We start from the raw sequence: 17,788 nt of genomic DNA on the forward strand, positions 1-17,788 counted from the left end.
AGGAGACTCACACCTCTTTCAAATTCATACTCCTGACTTCTTTCCCCACAACAGATAAGTCCTGTGATTTTCAGGCTCATATTATCATGTTTAACCATTTAAAACAGGGGGAAGGCATTCCCGACCGCTTGAAATACTACTGTCAGATACTGTTCCCCCTCTGTTTAATATGAAAGGAGGCTCACACATCTTTCAAATTGATACTCCTGACTTTTTTCTCCACAAAAGTTAAAGGAGAACTTTGGTCGATTTAAACATGCAGCTTCATTGCTCAAGCTACCCTTGACTTGCCAGTACCAAAGACGCGAACATAGAGTTAGCATTGACAGCTAACAGCATAGTCATGGTGTAATGGTTGGACCAAATGTGTTCGTGTCTTCGGCACTGGCAAGTTAAGGGTAGCTTGAGCACTGAAGCTGCATGATTAAATCAACCGAAGTTCTCCTTTAAGTCCTGTGATTCTCAGGTTGATATCATTCAATTTGTAGGACTCTAGGCGGGATCAGCTTCAGCCAGTGGTGGTGTTGCGCATCTGTGCTTCATTTGTGGTCTGGACGCGGTCGCGTCAGTCCAGACTGTGGGACTGTGGTGGGGCCCACGGTGCACCCGCTGTCCTGTGAGAAGAGTAAGAACCAGAAAAAGTCACTAGATCTGTCACTATTCACTTTTTTGAGAAAGAATCACCAGAGGAAAACTTGCTAAGTACAGAGGCAAAGTTGCTAAGTTGGTACGGATACGTATCCACTGCTGCTCCTCTTTAAAACAATATTAGAAACTATAATACAACTATAAACAATACACCAGTGTACCTAAATACACACAGTAGTTGTGGTGCTTCTGTGTGTATTTAGATACACTGGTATATTGTTTATAGTTGCATTATAGTTTTTAAGAGTGTTTTGTTCTGACTCTGTGGTTATTCAAATATTCTATGTGTCCAGAAGGAATAATATTTCTGTAGGATACATGATGCAAGACAGCATGTCAAATATAACCACCAAGAGTGAAATCAATCATTGTGGTGCAGAAACAAGCTTTCAGTCACATGTTAGAGCTGCAATCACTTTTTGGCAGGTGAAATACAGCCTGTTATGAGTTGTATTGGCGCTATAAAGATATTTCAACAGGTTTCAACTGGATTGGTTTTAATCTGATAAATATAACCACCAATAATGAAATGAAGTCATTTGATGCACAAACAACCTTTCAGTCACCTTAGGAGCTGCGATCACTTTTTAGCAGGTGAAATACTGACTTTCATGAGTTGTATTGGCCCTTTAAAGGTAACGGTGAGTCATAAGGATAACTGCAATAGAGATTAGTTCTTCATTTTATACATAACCCATCTGTAAATCATGTTAATAACAGTCTAGTTGTGCCTGTGATCACGTCATTTCTGATCACGATATAAACTGCAAACACTTTGGCCACAGATTATTCGGTTACAAGAAACGTTACAGTCACACTTTTGCTATTACCACGGACATATCGTTATTTGTATGTGTGATTATGACTGTTTGATCCAGGTAAAAGCAGCAGTAGACGTCGATACAGCTCCGCGGACGGAGATATATTCCGTCGGCCGATCATTTTTTGGCGCCACACCGGTGTGGGGCAGCAGTGGGACTTTCTGCTTTCTTCCAACCGTGATTCAGCCAGTAGAAGAAGACGGTTACTGGGGTAACGACAACATCATCTCCAGCCACTGAATGTCTTTAAGCTAACAGCTAACACATTTTTAGAAGTAACGCTAGTTGACGTTTGCCCTCGCATTGAGACAAGCGTACTAAACAGTCGCTTCGTTTGGACATTTTATACGCCTTTACAGTCTGCCAAAACGACCAGGAAGCAGTTCAATTTAAGGTACGAAACGTTTAATTACTAGCGTGCCCGTGCTACTAACAGCTAGCTCCCCCGTCGTAACAAGCTAATGCCAAAGTTATCTTAACATTAAATTACGTTAAAGAAAAACTAAAATGGCTAACGCACTACAAAGGCTACGGCCGCCATGAGTTTAGCTATAGGTTAGCTGATGTTACATATAACTTACCGTCATACTTGGTCAAGCTTTCGGGTCAGTATCATCAAGTCAATGCTTGATGTTTTTTTGATAAGTGGATTTAACTGTAAAGCTACACCAAGCTACCATTAACTATTAGGCTACCTTGGCTTTCATCGTTATTGCTGTATTATGCTAATGAACAGCAGCGCATAACTTACTGATCCAGCGTAATTTACTTCTCATAACAGAAAAAAACGACGCTTACATAAGATCATGTTGATGAACCACGAGGAGAAAATGTCTTTAATTTCTTCCGACAATTCAGCCTCAAACTGGCTCACACTGGGCAGCATTCGTTGATGAGATACTTTTTTTTATGTCAAGGTGCATACATCTGAAATACGGGGTTCACAGATATAGTGGCAAGTAAGCAGCAAAATAATTACAGTTCGATAGCATACTATACACTTGCGTGTATACTAAGGCTGCACAATTACCGAAGTATCATCGAAAGTGCAATATGGCCATATGCAATATTTAAATGGAAGGAAGCTGCGGTTTATGGGTAAAATGTGACACAAATGATATCATTCATCATAGAAGATTCTACTGTACTTTAGACTCAAAACTATTCTATTTATTCCATGTGTGACAAAGTTTAGACAAATGAGACAAAACTGGACAACATGAGGCTTTTTGCATCTGAAGAGCCTCTCCTACTTTTATGTCAGCGTTCATGAAGTTTTTTTCTGTTAAACAACATTTGTATGACACAATACACTCACACCTTGACATTTTTCACTATGTTGTGTCTTCAAATACTCACTACCACTTTGGAAGACCTATGCTGCTCTTCATATTTGAAGTACAGTTTCTCGTACCCAATCAGGTTAGATCAGTTGTGTTCAGCTAGTTAAATGCTAATCAGTTGTGGGCAGAACAGGGAATGACAGAAAATATACAGCACAGCACTCACCTGTTGTCACCAAGCAAACATGCTAACAACTGCTGAGTTACAGCAGCACCACTAGGATGCATGAGATTGTTTCCACCCATCAGCTCCAAAAATCTGAATTGCACTTGTTATTGTTACTGTTAACATGTCCAGAGATTTAAGGCATCATGGCGAGCCAGCGGCCTCCCTCCAGCATGGGCCGCCCAGGGAGCCGCAGTGGGTCTGTGCTCCCAGGCGCCGGCAGACCCCCAACAGCCATCAGACCTCCCCCTACAGCGATTCGTGTTGCAACTGGGGTAAGTCAGCCACGGTTTGGATGGATTTTAGTTTTAAGATAAGTGCTCTTCCTGTGAGTGTATTGGTTACACTGCTAAAGTCACAGCAACATATGTACTACAGCAGAATAGCAAAGGTGCAAAAACCCAAATGTATCTCTCCTTTTCCTGGCCCTGATGGTCTTTTTCATGTACATTTACATTTACATTGAGGGCATTTAACAGACGCTGTTGTCCAAAAGTGACTTACAATAAGTACATAAGCCACAACAGGAAGCCAGTGGAGGTCACGGAGGATGGGGGGGTCACATTGGAGAATTTGGGAAGATTGTAATTAAGTTGCGCTGCAGCATTCTGGATACGCTGCACCGGTTTATTCGCAGAGGCTGGGAGTCCAGCCATGAAGGAGTTGCAGTAGTCCGGGCGGGAATTGACCAGCGCTTGGACCAGGAGTTGCACATGTCTCAGGTCAACATGTTTTGAGAAAAAGAAAAAACAAAAGATGTGAAAGTAGCTGTTGCATCCCCCCTCTCATTACTGACTGGCTGACTTATATCTCTGAAAAGTTCAACTTATTCATCTTGCAACTCTCAAACAGACTACTTTTAGTTCAAGGAAAGTTTGTGCCTGCATTTGTGATCTGAACATCTGTGATGCAGTTAGCACCTGATATCGCTACAATTTGCAGGGATGCTAACTAGTCTGAACTTTTAATACCAATTTTTTGTTATTTAAGTGGTAAGAAACCCAGTCTCACTGAATTTTATTCGTTTATTTTCATTCCAGATGGTTCCAGGTACAAGCGGACACCCTGGTATGAGGGGTGGGATCCCCACCCCTGGAGTCCTCTCAGCACCAATCAAAGTGACCGACAGACCTGTGACCCAACAGGGTCTCAGTGGGATGAAGACTGGCATGAAAGGTAAGTTTGACATCAGCTCACATGGATAGATGTGTACTTGTATGGTTTAATGTTGGTGTAGTCATTGTGAGCCATGTTAAAACAGACACAACATCATGGTGTCACACCTCTCTCCCACTTCTCTCCGCTAACTGCCTCCTCCTTCCATCCTCAAAAGGTCCTCAGAGACAGATTCTGGATAAGTCCTACTATTTGGGCCTTCTGAGGTAACACATGCTACTATTGATGCTACTGCCAGGGACAAAATTGTTGTGAAAAATGTATTTCGCCCTATCCTAAGCAAGTGTTCCCTTAGAGTACCTGTTGGTACACACTGGAAACTTTTACCATTTGAAAGTAAATGTCTTTGTTGTTGTGCTGTAAGGAGTAAGATCAACGAGTTAACCACAGAGACCAGCAAACTGCACAAAGAGATCGACAACTACAACCAGGAGAACTCTGTTTATCTCTCCTATGAGAAGAGGTGAGTGCTGTCGTTACAAGGTTGGACTGACACTGTACAACTTGCAATTACAAACAGAGCATGTTCTCCAATTTCATTTGGCCCAATTGGATACCACAGCCCTAAAATATTCATAAATACAATGAAATACACTCATTGTGCAACAAAAATGGAGATGTTTGTGGACTGCACTACCTCATTGACTTTACTGAGGTTCGCCCAGTGTAAGCAGCAGGTGGACAGTTAGCTCACCTCTTAGAGCCTCACACTGAATCGCTGGAGAATGATTTAGAGACTATCATTGAATTGCATTTTTTTCAATATCTTCCACATCATGTGGCTCAGTGACTCCAATCCAGCAGCAGATTATATTAGTAAACTGGATGAATGAGACACAGCTTTTTAATGTACTTTAGTGCATTCTCTATTTTATATGAATATGAATATGCAGAAATTATGATTTTTTTTTCTCAATAGCTTCCATGTCATGTGGTCCACTGACTTTTGAAGCAGATTCTGTTTCCATAAAAAAATATAATAATAAAGAAGATAATGGCAAAAAAAGTTCTCTAATGCTCAAGAGGTTAAAATATTTTTAAGTAGCAATGTCAACCATTTTGTCTCATGTCTTAGATTCTGAAATTCTGAAAATGTTTTTTTTTTTCAAAAATCTCACCAGTAGTCACTATTTAAAGGCTTATTTTTCAAAATTTTCTTCTGAGGGGGCCTGCCCCCGACCCCCCTAGTGTTGCTAGGTTACAGACTAAGAGCACAGCTTAAACAAAAAAGTGTAGGGTAAACACTAAGAATTTTGGATGTGTGGGGTGAACTCTTTCTTTCTTAGCTGAAGCCGACAATGGGACAAAATAAGCGTAAAGAGAGCCGTATATTTTTCTGTTTTTTTGTCCTTTGCCAATCACACCTATGATAGTGCATAAATGTCTTGGTAATTCATTGATAAGAGCAGCCCAGTAGTCCAGAAGTGTTAGATGAGAGTGGTGGAAACCTGTTGGCACTGTGTTACCAACACCCCTCTTACACTGGAGAACAAAAAACACCAACATCTGCTGACATCTGGCTTTTATCTTTAATGTGAAGGTGTATGAGCGATGTTCACTCCCACATCACATGACTCTGCAGTAGTTTCTACTTTGATGGAAACACAACACCTGGCTGGACAAATTCATTTTTGTGCATTTTTAAACATAATGCTGTGACATGTGTTGAAGTGAAAGACGCTGGCTTGTTTATATTCCATCCTTCTCTGTTCAAGCAGCGCTCAAACATCGTTCAGTCGGCGCTAAAGTTGGAAAGGGAGACTGTGTCTCTACTGGATCCTTGCCTTGGGATGACTCACTCTTTAGCTACTTCCATAATCCACTCTGGAAGAATCAGTGTGTCTAATTCTAAAGCATTATTGATTAAGACTTTTTAAAAACTAACCTGAACCTATTTGATCGGCTGCTTTTTAAAAATGTTTCCTGTTTTCTGGCACATTCTTGACATCTAAAACCAGAACCAAAAAACATCCAGTGGCTGTAAGGAGTCAATCACCAACTTTTAGCGTGTTTACTCACAGTCAAAACTGCACATACATGCTAATTTGGGTGTAAAAATGGTACAAGTCATGTATGACCATGAGAGCTCCTCTAAAACAATGAATGTATATACTGATTAACAGTACTATACAATGCCAACAATTCACCAACCCTTTGTTGTTTTCTTCCCTCTCAGAGCTGAAGGCCTGGCTGTAGAGATTAAGGATCTACAGGGGCAGCTGGCTGACTACAACATGGTAAGGTGTTAGCTGTTGTTTTTAATTATTTTCACTTACTGTATACAGAAGTAAAAATAGAAAATGCAAATAAGAACAGGTGGAATAAATATCCCCCCAGAGTAACAGCTAAATGATGCTAAATGTTTGGTCCTAGCTGTCCAGCCATTTTGTTTAAGTTAAAAGGTAACAAAACTTGTGTGTATAAAGTGTTTGAAAAATCTTTGGTGGTTTGAAGGTCTGTGCTGCACTTTTTGAACCCCTGATGAGGACTAATATGTAGGTGATTTCTTTAAATTCATGTTGGTGTAACTTTTTTATTTCTATTTCCAGCTGGTGGACAAGCTCAACACCAACACAGAGATGGAGGAAATGATCAATGACTACAACATTGTAAGTACACCGTGAAAGCAATATGATTATTTTTGTAACACCTCCAGCTTCATAAGTCAGAGATGTCATTCAGCAGGCTGGTTTTGGACAGACTTTTCCTTATTACAAATATAATGAGAATGCCCATTAATATCTTAATTTTTTATCCTCTCCTCCTTCCTAGGTGAAAGACCAAAATAACAGCGAGGCTGAAGGCATTGATAGCATCTTCACTGAGAGGAGAGAGTAAGCGACTTCTTCCTCTTCTTATCATCATTATTTTTACAGGGGATCCCCTCAAACACAGTCTCAGATCTCTGAGGAAAGAATTTATTTTGGGACACCCTGTTCTTAAACTTGTGTTTTATGATGGTTCAATGATAAATGTTGAAAGAAATCTAATATCATGGAAAGAAACATACATTTAGTATTTTGTAAGATTTCAGTGGTTTATAATTAGTGTCGTCAACAGTCAGCTAACTAAATGGATTCACTGTTTATGTCGTGGTCATGTCTCATATATATCTTTATTATATACATGTATATAGAGTTATTGGAACAACAAGTTCATCTATCTAGTTTGTGGAATCAACATATTTACATGTCAGTCTTTTAAAATTGTCATTACCTTTAAAATAGCTGTAAATGTTACATTACACAAACTGAATGAAGCAGAAGAAAGAATCTGTAGTTTTCACCCACTTGTTAACATTCTTCAGAAGTGTGGTGGCTACAGTGATGTTTGGCCCCGAAGTTCAACTGAAAGTAGACCTAAACATGGAATGTCGCTTGCCACAGCCTGGCTGGGAGTAGGTTTCTTCTTTTAGGGAGGGATTAAAGCACCACTGTACGGGAAAGGGGTGCTCTGGATTTGTAAGACAAAACAACATTGTGAAATGGAATACAGCACAATAATCTTTGTATCACAGTTCGCTTGTTTTTAATATCTTTGGAGGCCAAAATCATAAAAAAAAAACAAAAAAAGACAAAGATTAATCAGCCTGCCATAGCAATGTACTGTACATGTCCCGTGTAGAGGAACTATTTGTTTGCTACCATACAGCATCCCCCAGTGAGCATGACTATACTTGTTACAGATTATCCGTCTGTGATGATAACCTCCCCGTCTTCTGCTGATGTTTCTTTCTTCATGGTACTGTCAATGCCTCCTCTTCTAAATGTCACTCTTCCCTCTTAATGTATGGATCCTCAAAATACCCATCCTCCTCCTCTTCTTCCTCCGCCTCTATCTGCTCGTGCTCTTGCTCAAAGGTAAATGTTAAATGGTTCTGGTATCTTTCCGTCTCTGAGAACACTGTTGACACAACGTCCTCCTCCTCTTCCCCCTCTTCTTGGCGTAGTCGCCGATGACGGTAGTTGTGGATGAGCTTGTACCAGGATGGCCCCTTAATGCCACATAAGATGAGCATGGAGGTGAATAGTGCCAGCACTACAACACATGCTGTGAACTTCCATGTGTTGCCAAGCACAGGTGTTTGGTCTAGTTTGGGTTTGGGTGGAGAGAGGGAAGAGAGACTGTTATGCTTGATTTTACAACCCATAATAGAAGAAGGGTTGAAGAATAAGAAACTGAGTCAAATGTATTTTTCTTACCTTTGTTGATATGGTTCTGGCTTGTCAGTGTGGTCCTCAGAATAGTGGAAGAGTGCTGAAAACTGACTGATGGTGGTTTCTGTGGGGGTCTAGTAATGGTGAGTGGTGGTGATGGGGGACACGCAGCTATAGCCTGCAAAAACTCCCTTCCAGCCTGATTGTCTAGAGTAGCACAGGTCACTTCTGGTTCCACTGTAGAGCCAGACATCACATAGAAAAGCTCCTTTCAGAAATGCACCCCTTAAACTTAATCTGCCCATCAAGGACTTGTACTAAGATGATGATATACATTGAAAATGAAAACGTAATTCCACAATAGCATTATCGATTACACATATATATTTGTATTTGCATTTTCATTTTCACTTGCTGATATGGGCCTGATGTCTGTAGAACAGCATAGGTGGAAGATAACTGACACAGAAGATCATCGCAAAAAGTACATACCTTTTGGAAGTCAACTTGAGACCGCCAGACAAGCTGTGCATATTTTTTTATCTTAAGGCTGAGTTTAACTGAAATAACAGACCCAGATTTTTAAAACCGTTTTTTTCATAAGCATGTACTTTGTCATTTGTTAGTATTTGTGATGTTTTTTCTTCAGTCTCTGTGGGTTAATACATTTTTAATCAGTTAAATTCTTAACAGTGATTTATCGATTAATGATCATTCATCATTAACATCCCTAACTTGAATCACTTTAATATATATTTCTATCCAGTTTGTACTCATCCAAATTTGAATTATAAACCCTGAATATAGATGTGTAAGTGTATGATTAAAGCCTGAATTACATGTTCGCTATATTACAAAAACGTTGCAGGAAGGAAATTATTACCAATACTGGCTCTTGCTGCTTTGACCTTTCCAGTACTGCTCAGCAGAGGACAGGAACAATTCCAGGGGTTTTGCTTGAGGTCCAGCACCTGATGGATCAATTATAACTTGGTTAATACTATCAGATTTCTGAAAGATCAGCAGATTTACACTTAATAATAATCAACTGCAGTGTCATTAGTTTGAACTTTAAGCATTAAGGAATGAGAGAAAATAAAAACTTCGACAAGATTGTGTCTAAAGCTACTGAAAGATTTTCAGTTTACCTTTAGGTGTTTGATCTGCGTAAATAGCTGTGTATGGAGACTTGTCAGCAGATTGTGGGACAGGTTCAGCTCTGTCAGTTTATCTAGGCCAGAGAAACACTCTGGGTCCAGGCTGCAGTAACATCCAGTTGTAGGATTAGTTGTGCATATATGCAGTATTTTATTATGTTAGCAGTAGTAGTACTTTAACATCTGTACTTATACCAGTGATGTTGTCATTCTCTTGATTAATCAGTAACAAATGTTTTGCCTTGTTATATACAAAAGGTGGAGAGCAGATTCCTTTATCTGTTTCTTACTTACCTGCTGATTTTGTTCCTGGGCAGAGATAGCACTTTGAGTTGTGGTACCACAGAGAAGTATTTTGCTGGTATAGTAGTCACCATGTTACCATCAAGGTGGAGTTCAACCAGTCCAGGATAAGTAGCCAAGGCTATTCTGTCAGCCTCGTTCAGAGTGATGAGGCTGCTCTCAATCACCAGTTTAGTAACACTGGAGGTGCTGTTACCATGAGGAATGGCTTGCAGAGTCGTTCTGATCAAGTCCTTTTCTTGCTGATGGGTAATGGATGGACAGTTAATAGACTAAATAAACACTCCGAATAAACACTTACTGACAGAGCACTAGGAGCACAACAAAAACAGTTATGATCCAGATATCACATCATCACTCAGAAATGTATTTCCTCTCACTGGAAGACCACCAGCTTCACAAATAGACTAGAAAGAAGTTCTCCTACTGGTATGTTGTTTTCCACACTCGTTTCCACAACGTTAGTTCCCAGTACAGTCATTGCTACCACTGCAGTCAACCACTGCAGAAGAGGGCGCCGGCTCCTTTCCATACCCTGGAGAAAAAAACACTCTGTACTTGACATGGAATATAGACTTCTCTATTTCCATCCCTTTTTCGTCACTTTGAGTTCAGAGTTTTGCCTCACCACTGAATCTGCATTCCCGATTCCAGTATGTATATTGGAATTAGGGTTATCACAATCCATGTTGTTACTTTAACAAAAAACATGACCCTGTAGAAAATGTGTTTTGGGCACATGCCTGAATATCAGGGCTCTATGATACAGGAAAAATAACTGACATTGTGATATTTTGGTTCCCTGCTATAAATATTGAGATATTAAAAAATGTACACAAATTTCCTCCCAATAACTTGAGTATTTGTATTTGGTAGTAAATAGCAAGTTTCACTTTTGTATCAGGCAGCCAAAAAGCAGTGGCTTTATGTTTTATAATCTGACCTCATTGCACATCCTGGGATGTGACTATTGCACTTGCACAGCTTAATGAGAGTAATCATGGCTGTCCTGTTGTTTATATCCCCACCAGACAAAATGTTTCAATGAATCCTTGCGTCCTCGTCATTACTTTTATGACTATATTACAGATTGAGAAATCTGCCTGTGTAACACCTTGATCAGAGCAGTGTTCCTGAATTATTTGATCTCTTTTAAAACACATCACACAGTCATCAATTACACTGATACACCTACACTAGAATGTCTCTTTTTTTCCTAATTATTATTAGAGATTATTAGAGAAAAAAACTCACTGAAGTTCTTGAGACTGAGATTCAGTGAACAGACACCTGTTCCTGTTATGAACACCTGTATTTGTAATTTTAAAGGTTATTCAGCAGACACATATCTACATCTGACAGTGTTACTGTTGTGTTCCTGTAATGCTGGTTGTCTCATTCTGTCACTATTCCATATTACTGAATATTAACTGAATACACTTACCTGTCCGTCCACCGGCACTCAGACGAACTTTCTTTAACCTGTCACCTGTGATGCAGCCAGCACAGCAGATGACCTTTGTTCCTTGTTGTAAAAGCTAGAGGCTGACACATACTGTTAGAGCTAGCTAAACATTTATTATCGATGAAGTCAGTCCTCCTCCCTTACTCTGTTTCTTAGCTTTGAAAGTATCTTCAGGTTTTATAGAGAGAAAGGTTAAAGTATTGGATCAGTGAGGGGAAGAAAGAAAAAAGGTAGCATTGATATACTGTTTATTAGTCTGTCTGACGTCACTTCCACCCTTCCGATACGACATCCTTTCTTCATCTATCCTGCTGTCTTATCTAGATATCTGTGTGTATTATCTGTCCTATGAGGCCAAGGACCTTTGTCACATGCCTCCAACCTCCTGCTGTTAAGTTATTAAGGTAAAACAAACATGAAAAATGAATCAAACTTAAACAAACTCTTCCACCCTGCCATGTGTGTTTGCTGTGCAGGAGAGAGGAGGCCATTAGGGCAATAGAGGAAGAGATCAGGAGGGAGAGACGCGTCGCTGATGAGGTCATCCAGGCCATGCCAGCTGCAAAGCAGGACAAGTATTTCACCATGACAAGAGCCAATGAGGAACTGCTACAGGTGTTAATGTAGTTTTAGTCTAATATTGTGATGATACTGCTCCTTTCCTTGTGTTACTGAAGTATAAGTGTGATGTTTGTACTTGGTGTTACTGTACTTGGTGTTTCTTCTCCTTTCTCAACCTCCTCTCCTTTCCTCCTGGTTTTCTTTCTTTTGCAGGAGCTAGCTGTTCTCCAGGAGGAGCTGGACGTGCTGATAACCAGGAAGGAGGATTATGAAGCAGTGAGTGGAGTTACAGAGTTTAGTCAGGGAGGGAATACATCTGAAGCTTCAGATGTCATTCAGTGCTACAGTTTCACAGCTGAGCTATGCGGTTAGCACTTAAATGGGATAAGAAACCAGAATAATTGTGGAACGTGGTGATGTATCAAGTAATTATTTCATAAAAGTGAAGTTTCTAATCAATCATAGTTACCATTCACTTCTGACTCATGAAATGAAAATAAATATCAACCACAAATTCTAAAACCTGAGCCCACAGTAGCAACCGGTCTAAACTACAACAAACAGTACTTTTTCATGTCAGTAAAAATGTTTTCTATTGAAGCTCTTTGGACAAAACATGTTATAACAAAGAAAAAAGAGAACAGCACTGTTAATAGCACAGTGAGGTGGTTGTGATGGTTTGGCTCCAGTCCTGAAGGGCTGCTGCAAGTTAGACAATAAACCACCAGGTGTCACTGTGCTGATCTTTTTCAGCACAAATAGAAAGAAAGCCCTGAGGCTGCATTAAGCTTTGTCTGCCCATCACTACTTTCTGGTATCCTCATTAAAATTTAAAAAGAAATATTCCCAATTATATAATTAATTAATCACATGCTGCAGAAAATGGATTGCTGTGTGAATGGATGGATAACCAATTTCATAAAAGACCCTACATAATTCAAGGTCCACATATAAAATTGACATAAGCTCAGAGTTGTGGAACAATAGTAGATTTTCCTGGCGGGTTTAGTACTCACAGACACACAACATGCTCGAAAAGATAGCTCATAACTTTTTAAATTAAATTTAAGCCTTTATAGGTTGAGGAAACCTGTGGACTTTTCAAGACCTGAAGATGGATGAAGCCTGGAAAGGAGGAAGATGAAGTGTGTTAAAGAAGCAGGAAGAAAGGAGCAGACAAGAAGTAGATAAATGCACATGTGAAGTAAATTCAAATAGCTGTTCAGTCACATCCCACTGCTGTGTTGTGAAATAGCAGCTGCTGTGGCAGCAGTAACATCACTGGCTGTGGTACTAACAGTAGCAGCAGTCGTGTAAACAGTAGTAGTACTATAAGCTGATTTAATTTACGGTCTCCTCTGTGCAGGAGCTGGCCCACTCACACATAAAGCAGGAAGTGGTTCGGCTTCATGGGACTCTGTCTGAGCTGGAGGCCAAGCGGGAAGCCAAGGAGGCTGAGCACAAGAGCCTGGGCTCCCCACAGGAGGAGAGAGATAAATTACTTAAACAGGTAAGTCGACTGACATAGACAATATGTAACAACAAAGTTTCTATCAGACCTGCACTAGCTGCATTTATTCAAAACACAATTAAAACCATTTTTGACAAAAAGGAGGTAAACTCCACATAATTACATTAATTTCAAGCAAACTAAACAATGGACTGATAACAGACTCTCTTGGGGAAGTAGTGATGACTCGTGATGACACAGTGAGACATCAACATTTAAGATGCTGCTTTATTTCCAGGTGAAGGAGGATAACCAGGAAATCGCCAGCATGGAGAGACAGTATGTCTTCATATTGAACACAACATGTCACTGTGTCTGCATTGTTACCTTTGATTTTCATTTGTATTTTGATGAATGTATTACTTATGATTAGAAGTTCAAGCATGAAACACTGACAGCAGTTGAGCTCTGTGGCACAACTTCCAATCTCACTTCTTCTTCTATGAATTACTTGAAGAAGTCAAATCAAATCAGGCAACAACATAGTCAGCATATTTTCAGTATCTTATGCCAAAAGGTTCATTTTGGCATTTCATTTCTGGTTCAAATGTTTGGCTGTCATAAATGGATCCAGTTGGAAGTTCTTGTGAACTGGTTTAAAAAAGGCTAAATGAAGTGCTTTAGAGGTCCTTATGTACTGTATATGTTTTACCTCATTCTACCTGTGACCTTTGAACTCTTCCTAACTTGCTTCTAAATTTGAAACTCAGACTCTCAGAGATCAGGGACAGGACCGCACAAATCACAGAGGAGATCCGTCAGCTGGAGCAGGACTCAGAGGAGGCACAGGGTAACACAGGACAGCTGCTGCAGCCTTTAACTTCTCTCTCACAGTTTTGTTCAGCCCAATGTTTCCTCTAAAATCTGTCATCTTATAGTTTAAATGTTACAAACTATAAGATGACAGACACAAATCTATTTTTTTTTAATATACCATGATCTGAAACTATAGTTTTAATTAGGGCCTCATCTTCTGATTATTTTTTATCTTGGTGTCATCTGTGAATGACTTTTTCTGTGTGATCAACAGTCCAAAACACAAAGATAAGGGAAAACTGACAAAGACACATGTAATTTGAAGTATTTCATAACTCTCAAAAATGTTATTAATTTTCTACCAGTCAACCAAATAATTAATCGACAGTTTTATCTAAATGTGTCTTTACTTGGACACATTCTTACACACAAACTGCCATATAAAGTAAAGAATACATTCAATAATTCTGTTTAATAACCATGTGATTGCTTGCTTAACTAACAGTTTCATGTCTGCCCATAAGGGGAATGTCAGCAGAAATACAAGGAGCTGAAGAAGAAAGAGGAGGAAATTGACCGTAAGTCGGACATTTGACAACAGAACTGATTCGACAGGAGTCAGCTTGTATCAGATCACAATTTTATTTATTCGGTACATGATGTAGATCAGGTAGGTCGTGGGTAGGACTATTGATTCTTTCATATATTTAGAGTGAATAAGGGGTGGAAAACAGCATGACAGTTGACTTATGTAGATATAACAAGAAGAAGTAATTATTTAGACAATATCGAGTTACTGTGTAAAACATTCTTGTCTAACTGCTCTAGTGCCAAGCAGAGTTTGATGTTGATTTTAAAACTGCCATAACTAATACAGGGATGCGGTGGCTGACAGTTCTATTGTAACATGCACTTTACAGTGCCGCTTTGGAAATGACCACCAGGAGGCGACAAATCCTGCATGACCACATCTTGTAAATATGATGACATGTGTTTCAGGGTACCTGGAGTCTTTCCAGGAGTCCAGAACTCAAGAGCAGGAGAAGATGACACAGAGCCAGGAGAACATCGTCTCCCTCCTGGAACACTGCAGCAGGGTGAGGAGGAGGGGGTGTCAATATGTCAGTGAAGGACAGACACAAGAGACAATGAAGAACAGAGCAAAAGGGGGGGAGAACAAATGGCTGGGAAGACAAGGAGTGGGAGATGGACAACAGGGATGTCCCAAAAGAAAGTGTGGTAGAAAAGACTAAGTGTGTTTGTGTGCGTGTGTGGGTGCGTGTGTGTGTGCAGAACATGCTGCGGTTACGTCAGGTGGATACAGTAACTGCTAGTGAGCTGAGGAACATGCAGGAAGTGCTGGTCAGCAAGGAGACGGAGGTGGTCCAATCAGAGAGCACCGCCAGGGGACTGACAACTGGTTAGTAACACACACACACACACACACATACACATACACAGAGGATACAGTCTTTCTGAAAACATGCCAATGCTAACTGTCAAACTGTCTCTCTGTCCCTGCTTTAACCTCCACCCAGAGTCCCAGCGCCTGCAGCAGGACCTGGAGAAGGTGCAGCAGCTGGAGGGGAAGATCACAGGTGAGCTGAGCAGCCTGAAGGAGCGGGTCAGCACCATGGAGTCTGAGCTGACCACCTACAGAGACCTGGACACGCTGAGGCACACAGCGGAGGAGAAGAAGAAGGTACCACAGCCTGTGCTGCAGAGATGTGCAGCAGTGTGACACATTGAGAAAGATGTAGCACCCAGTGTGCTGCACACAGCTGTACACTACGGGAACGTTTTGGCTATTTTATCTGTAGTTACAGATATCAGTCCCATCAGCTCACTTGTGACATCTACATGCTGTCAATTAAAACTGTTCTCTTGTGCTAAATGCAGCTAACTGAGCATATGTTGTGCCTGTGCAGAGACTGCAGGAGGAGCGTGTGTCACTGACTCAGCGTCAGGATTCATTCAAACAGCTGCTGGAAGAAATGAACCAGAAATATGAAGCTCTGAAGACCAAACTGCAGGAAAATGAGACTCACGCTCAGGTTAGTACAAGTGCATTTTTCACAACAGTTATAATAAAGATGTTAATTTGTTGTTTGTTTTTAACATACTGTATATATCTGCACCGGATGATACCCTACGATATTTATTGTATACTGTATGCTTTTTGTATTACAGCAGAAAATATACACATACCTATACATAAATACAAAACATAAAGTTTGGCCTATCCAGTTCCATCAAAGCAGAGGTGCAACACAAGATGTACAATCAGAAATTTCCTTATGGGAGTTTTGTATTGTGAAGCTAGTGATAGCAACTGAACTCTGGCTGAATTTGTTCTTTGAGGGATTTAGTCTACATTGTAATGACCCCACAGGTGATGTCACAGACGTGCTGCTGTTGAAGTGCCCTTGGCAATACCAACTTGTGTTATTCTGCTCATGCTTATCTCGTGTTTTTCCCACTGTGTGTGTGTGTGTGTGTGTGTGTGTGTGTGTGTGTGTGTGTGTGCGCGCACTTTGTGTTTCAGCTGGCTAACCTTGAGAGGAAATGGCAGCACCTGGAGCAGAACAACTTTGTGATGAAAGAATGTATCCTTCTCAATGTGTGATGTTACTCACCGCACTCTGAAGATGACAGTTTTGAGAGACGTGTGATTTGTCCCTGTGAGAACTGCCCAGCGTTACGTCAGCGTTCCTCCCTTAACTGTAGCTTCAGTTATTGCTTCTAAACTTCAGGAGAGCGACTACGACTCAGTCGCCAACAACGTCTACCAGCAAGTGGCCGAGTACAACAAGAGTCTCATAGACTCCGTACAGAACAACAGGAGTTAAACACACAGTGAAGAAAATGTTCTGCTGAAGACATTCACAGACCAACATCAGGTGTCTGTGTTACCACTCAGTTATCAACACATTTCAGTTAATGGTCGTGATGATAACGCTCCTTCGTCTCTGGACAAAGCACTTGTACTTAATTGTGTCTCTGTCTCATTGTTTTCACTCTGAACAAAAAGACTCATTAGTTGTATCAGAAACTTCAAACTTCTTATGAAGTTTTTCTGTCCAGACACAAGATCGTGTGTTTTGCCAGTTGAGTACTTTTCAGGTTGTGATGAGCGTGGCACTTCTCACAGATGGACTTAGAGGAGAGTGACCTACATTTATCTATTTAGTCAAATATTATAAGTATGTATCTGCTATATTTTGTATTAGAATGTCTGGGAGATTCTTCTGCATCCAGTGTAGATTCCTATGAATGTAGTTTTAAGGGGTCTGGTGTTTTTAATAAAGAGAAGAGAAAAATTCAAATGTTGTAAGTTACTCATATCAGCCAATGAAAAGCCAGCTGCTTCTGTCTGAAGTTAACACTGCATCTCGTCACTGGCTCAGAATACCAGAATGGTGATGTCCATCCACTTTTGCTCTTCATGACAGCTAATGGTCTTCTTGTGTAGTCACAAAAACATTTTTGAAACCAACTTTCTCCTAAATTCGTCACTAAATCTACATTAGCAAATCCAGTTACCAGGAATCTACTCCATAAGGTATCATAGTGTGTGGGTGATTATCCTGAGGGCTGTTCCTCAGTGTTAACAATTCATATGAAACACCTGCACAGCTTTTAAAACTCAGGAAACATGACCAACATCAGGCTGCCCAACCTTTAGAAATAACCCAACAATAAATGACATGTGATACGAGCCAAAG

The 17,788-nt window shown here is 40.3% G+C and overlaps 2 protein-coding genes across 3 annotated transcripts; one reads left to right on the forward strand and one right to left on the reverse strand.

The window, feature by feature from the left end:
- The first annotated feature begins 1,493 nt into the window (after positions 1-1,493).
- Positions 1,494-17,394, forward strand: ift74 (intraflagellar transport 74). 2 transcript variants are annotated; one of them, XM_037079534.1, is made up of 20 exons: positions 1,494-1,680; positions 3,111-3,253; positions 4,019-4,154; positions 4,312-4,360; positions 4,519-4,617; positions 6,331-6,391; positions 6,704-6,763; positions 6,927-6,988; positions 11,713-11,851; positions 12,011-12,073; positions 13,164-13,307; positions 13,546-13,586; positions 14,018-14,097; positions 14,588-14,641; positions 15,063-15,160; positions 15,357-15,483; positions 15,602-15,765; positions 15,992-16,117; positions 16,609-16,669; positions 16,797-17,394. In XM_037079534.1, the coding sequence occupies exons 2-20, from the start codon at positions 3,125-3,127 to the stop codon at positions 16,910-16,912; spliced, it is 1,809 nt and encodes a 602-aa protein (XP_036935429.1). In that variant the 5' UTR covers positions 1,494-1,680; positions 3,111-3,124; the 3' UTR covers positions 16,913-17,394. The 2 variants fall into 2 exon arrangements, with proteins under 2 accessions (XP_036935429.1, XP_036935427.1); XM_037079532.1 differs by lacking the exon at positions 1,494-1,680 and adding an exon at positions 1,687-1,863.
- On the reverse strand, positions 7,657-11,368 carry LOC119008848 (leucine-rich repeat-containing protein 19-like). The gene is made up of 7 exons (XM_037079535.1): positions 11,216-11,368; positions 10,199-10,306; positions 9,763-10,013; positions 9,460-9,571; positions 9,195-9,282; positions 8,357-8,548; positions 7,657-8,243 (listed from the first exon to the last, which is right to left on the reverse strand). The coding sequence occupies exons 2-7, from the start codon at positions 10,301-10,303 to the stop codon at positions 7,924-7,926; spliced, it is 1,068 nt and encodes a 355-aa protein (XP_036935430.1). The 5' UTR covers positions 10,304-10,306; positions 11,216-11,368; the 3' UTR covers positions 7,657-7,923.
- Positions 17,395-17,788: the final 394 nt, after the last annotated feature.

The sequence above is a fragment of the Acanthopagrus latus genome, chromosome 19, assembly GCF_904848185.1.
Source record: "Acanthopagrus latus isolate v.2019 chromosome 19, fAcaLat1.1, whole genome shotgun sequence".
NCBI classification, from domain to species: domain Eukaryota; kingdom Metazoa; phylum Chordata; class Actinopteri; order Spariformes; family Sparidae; genus Acanthopagrus; species Acanthopagrus latus.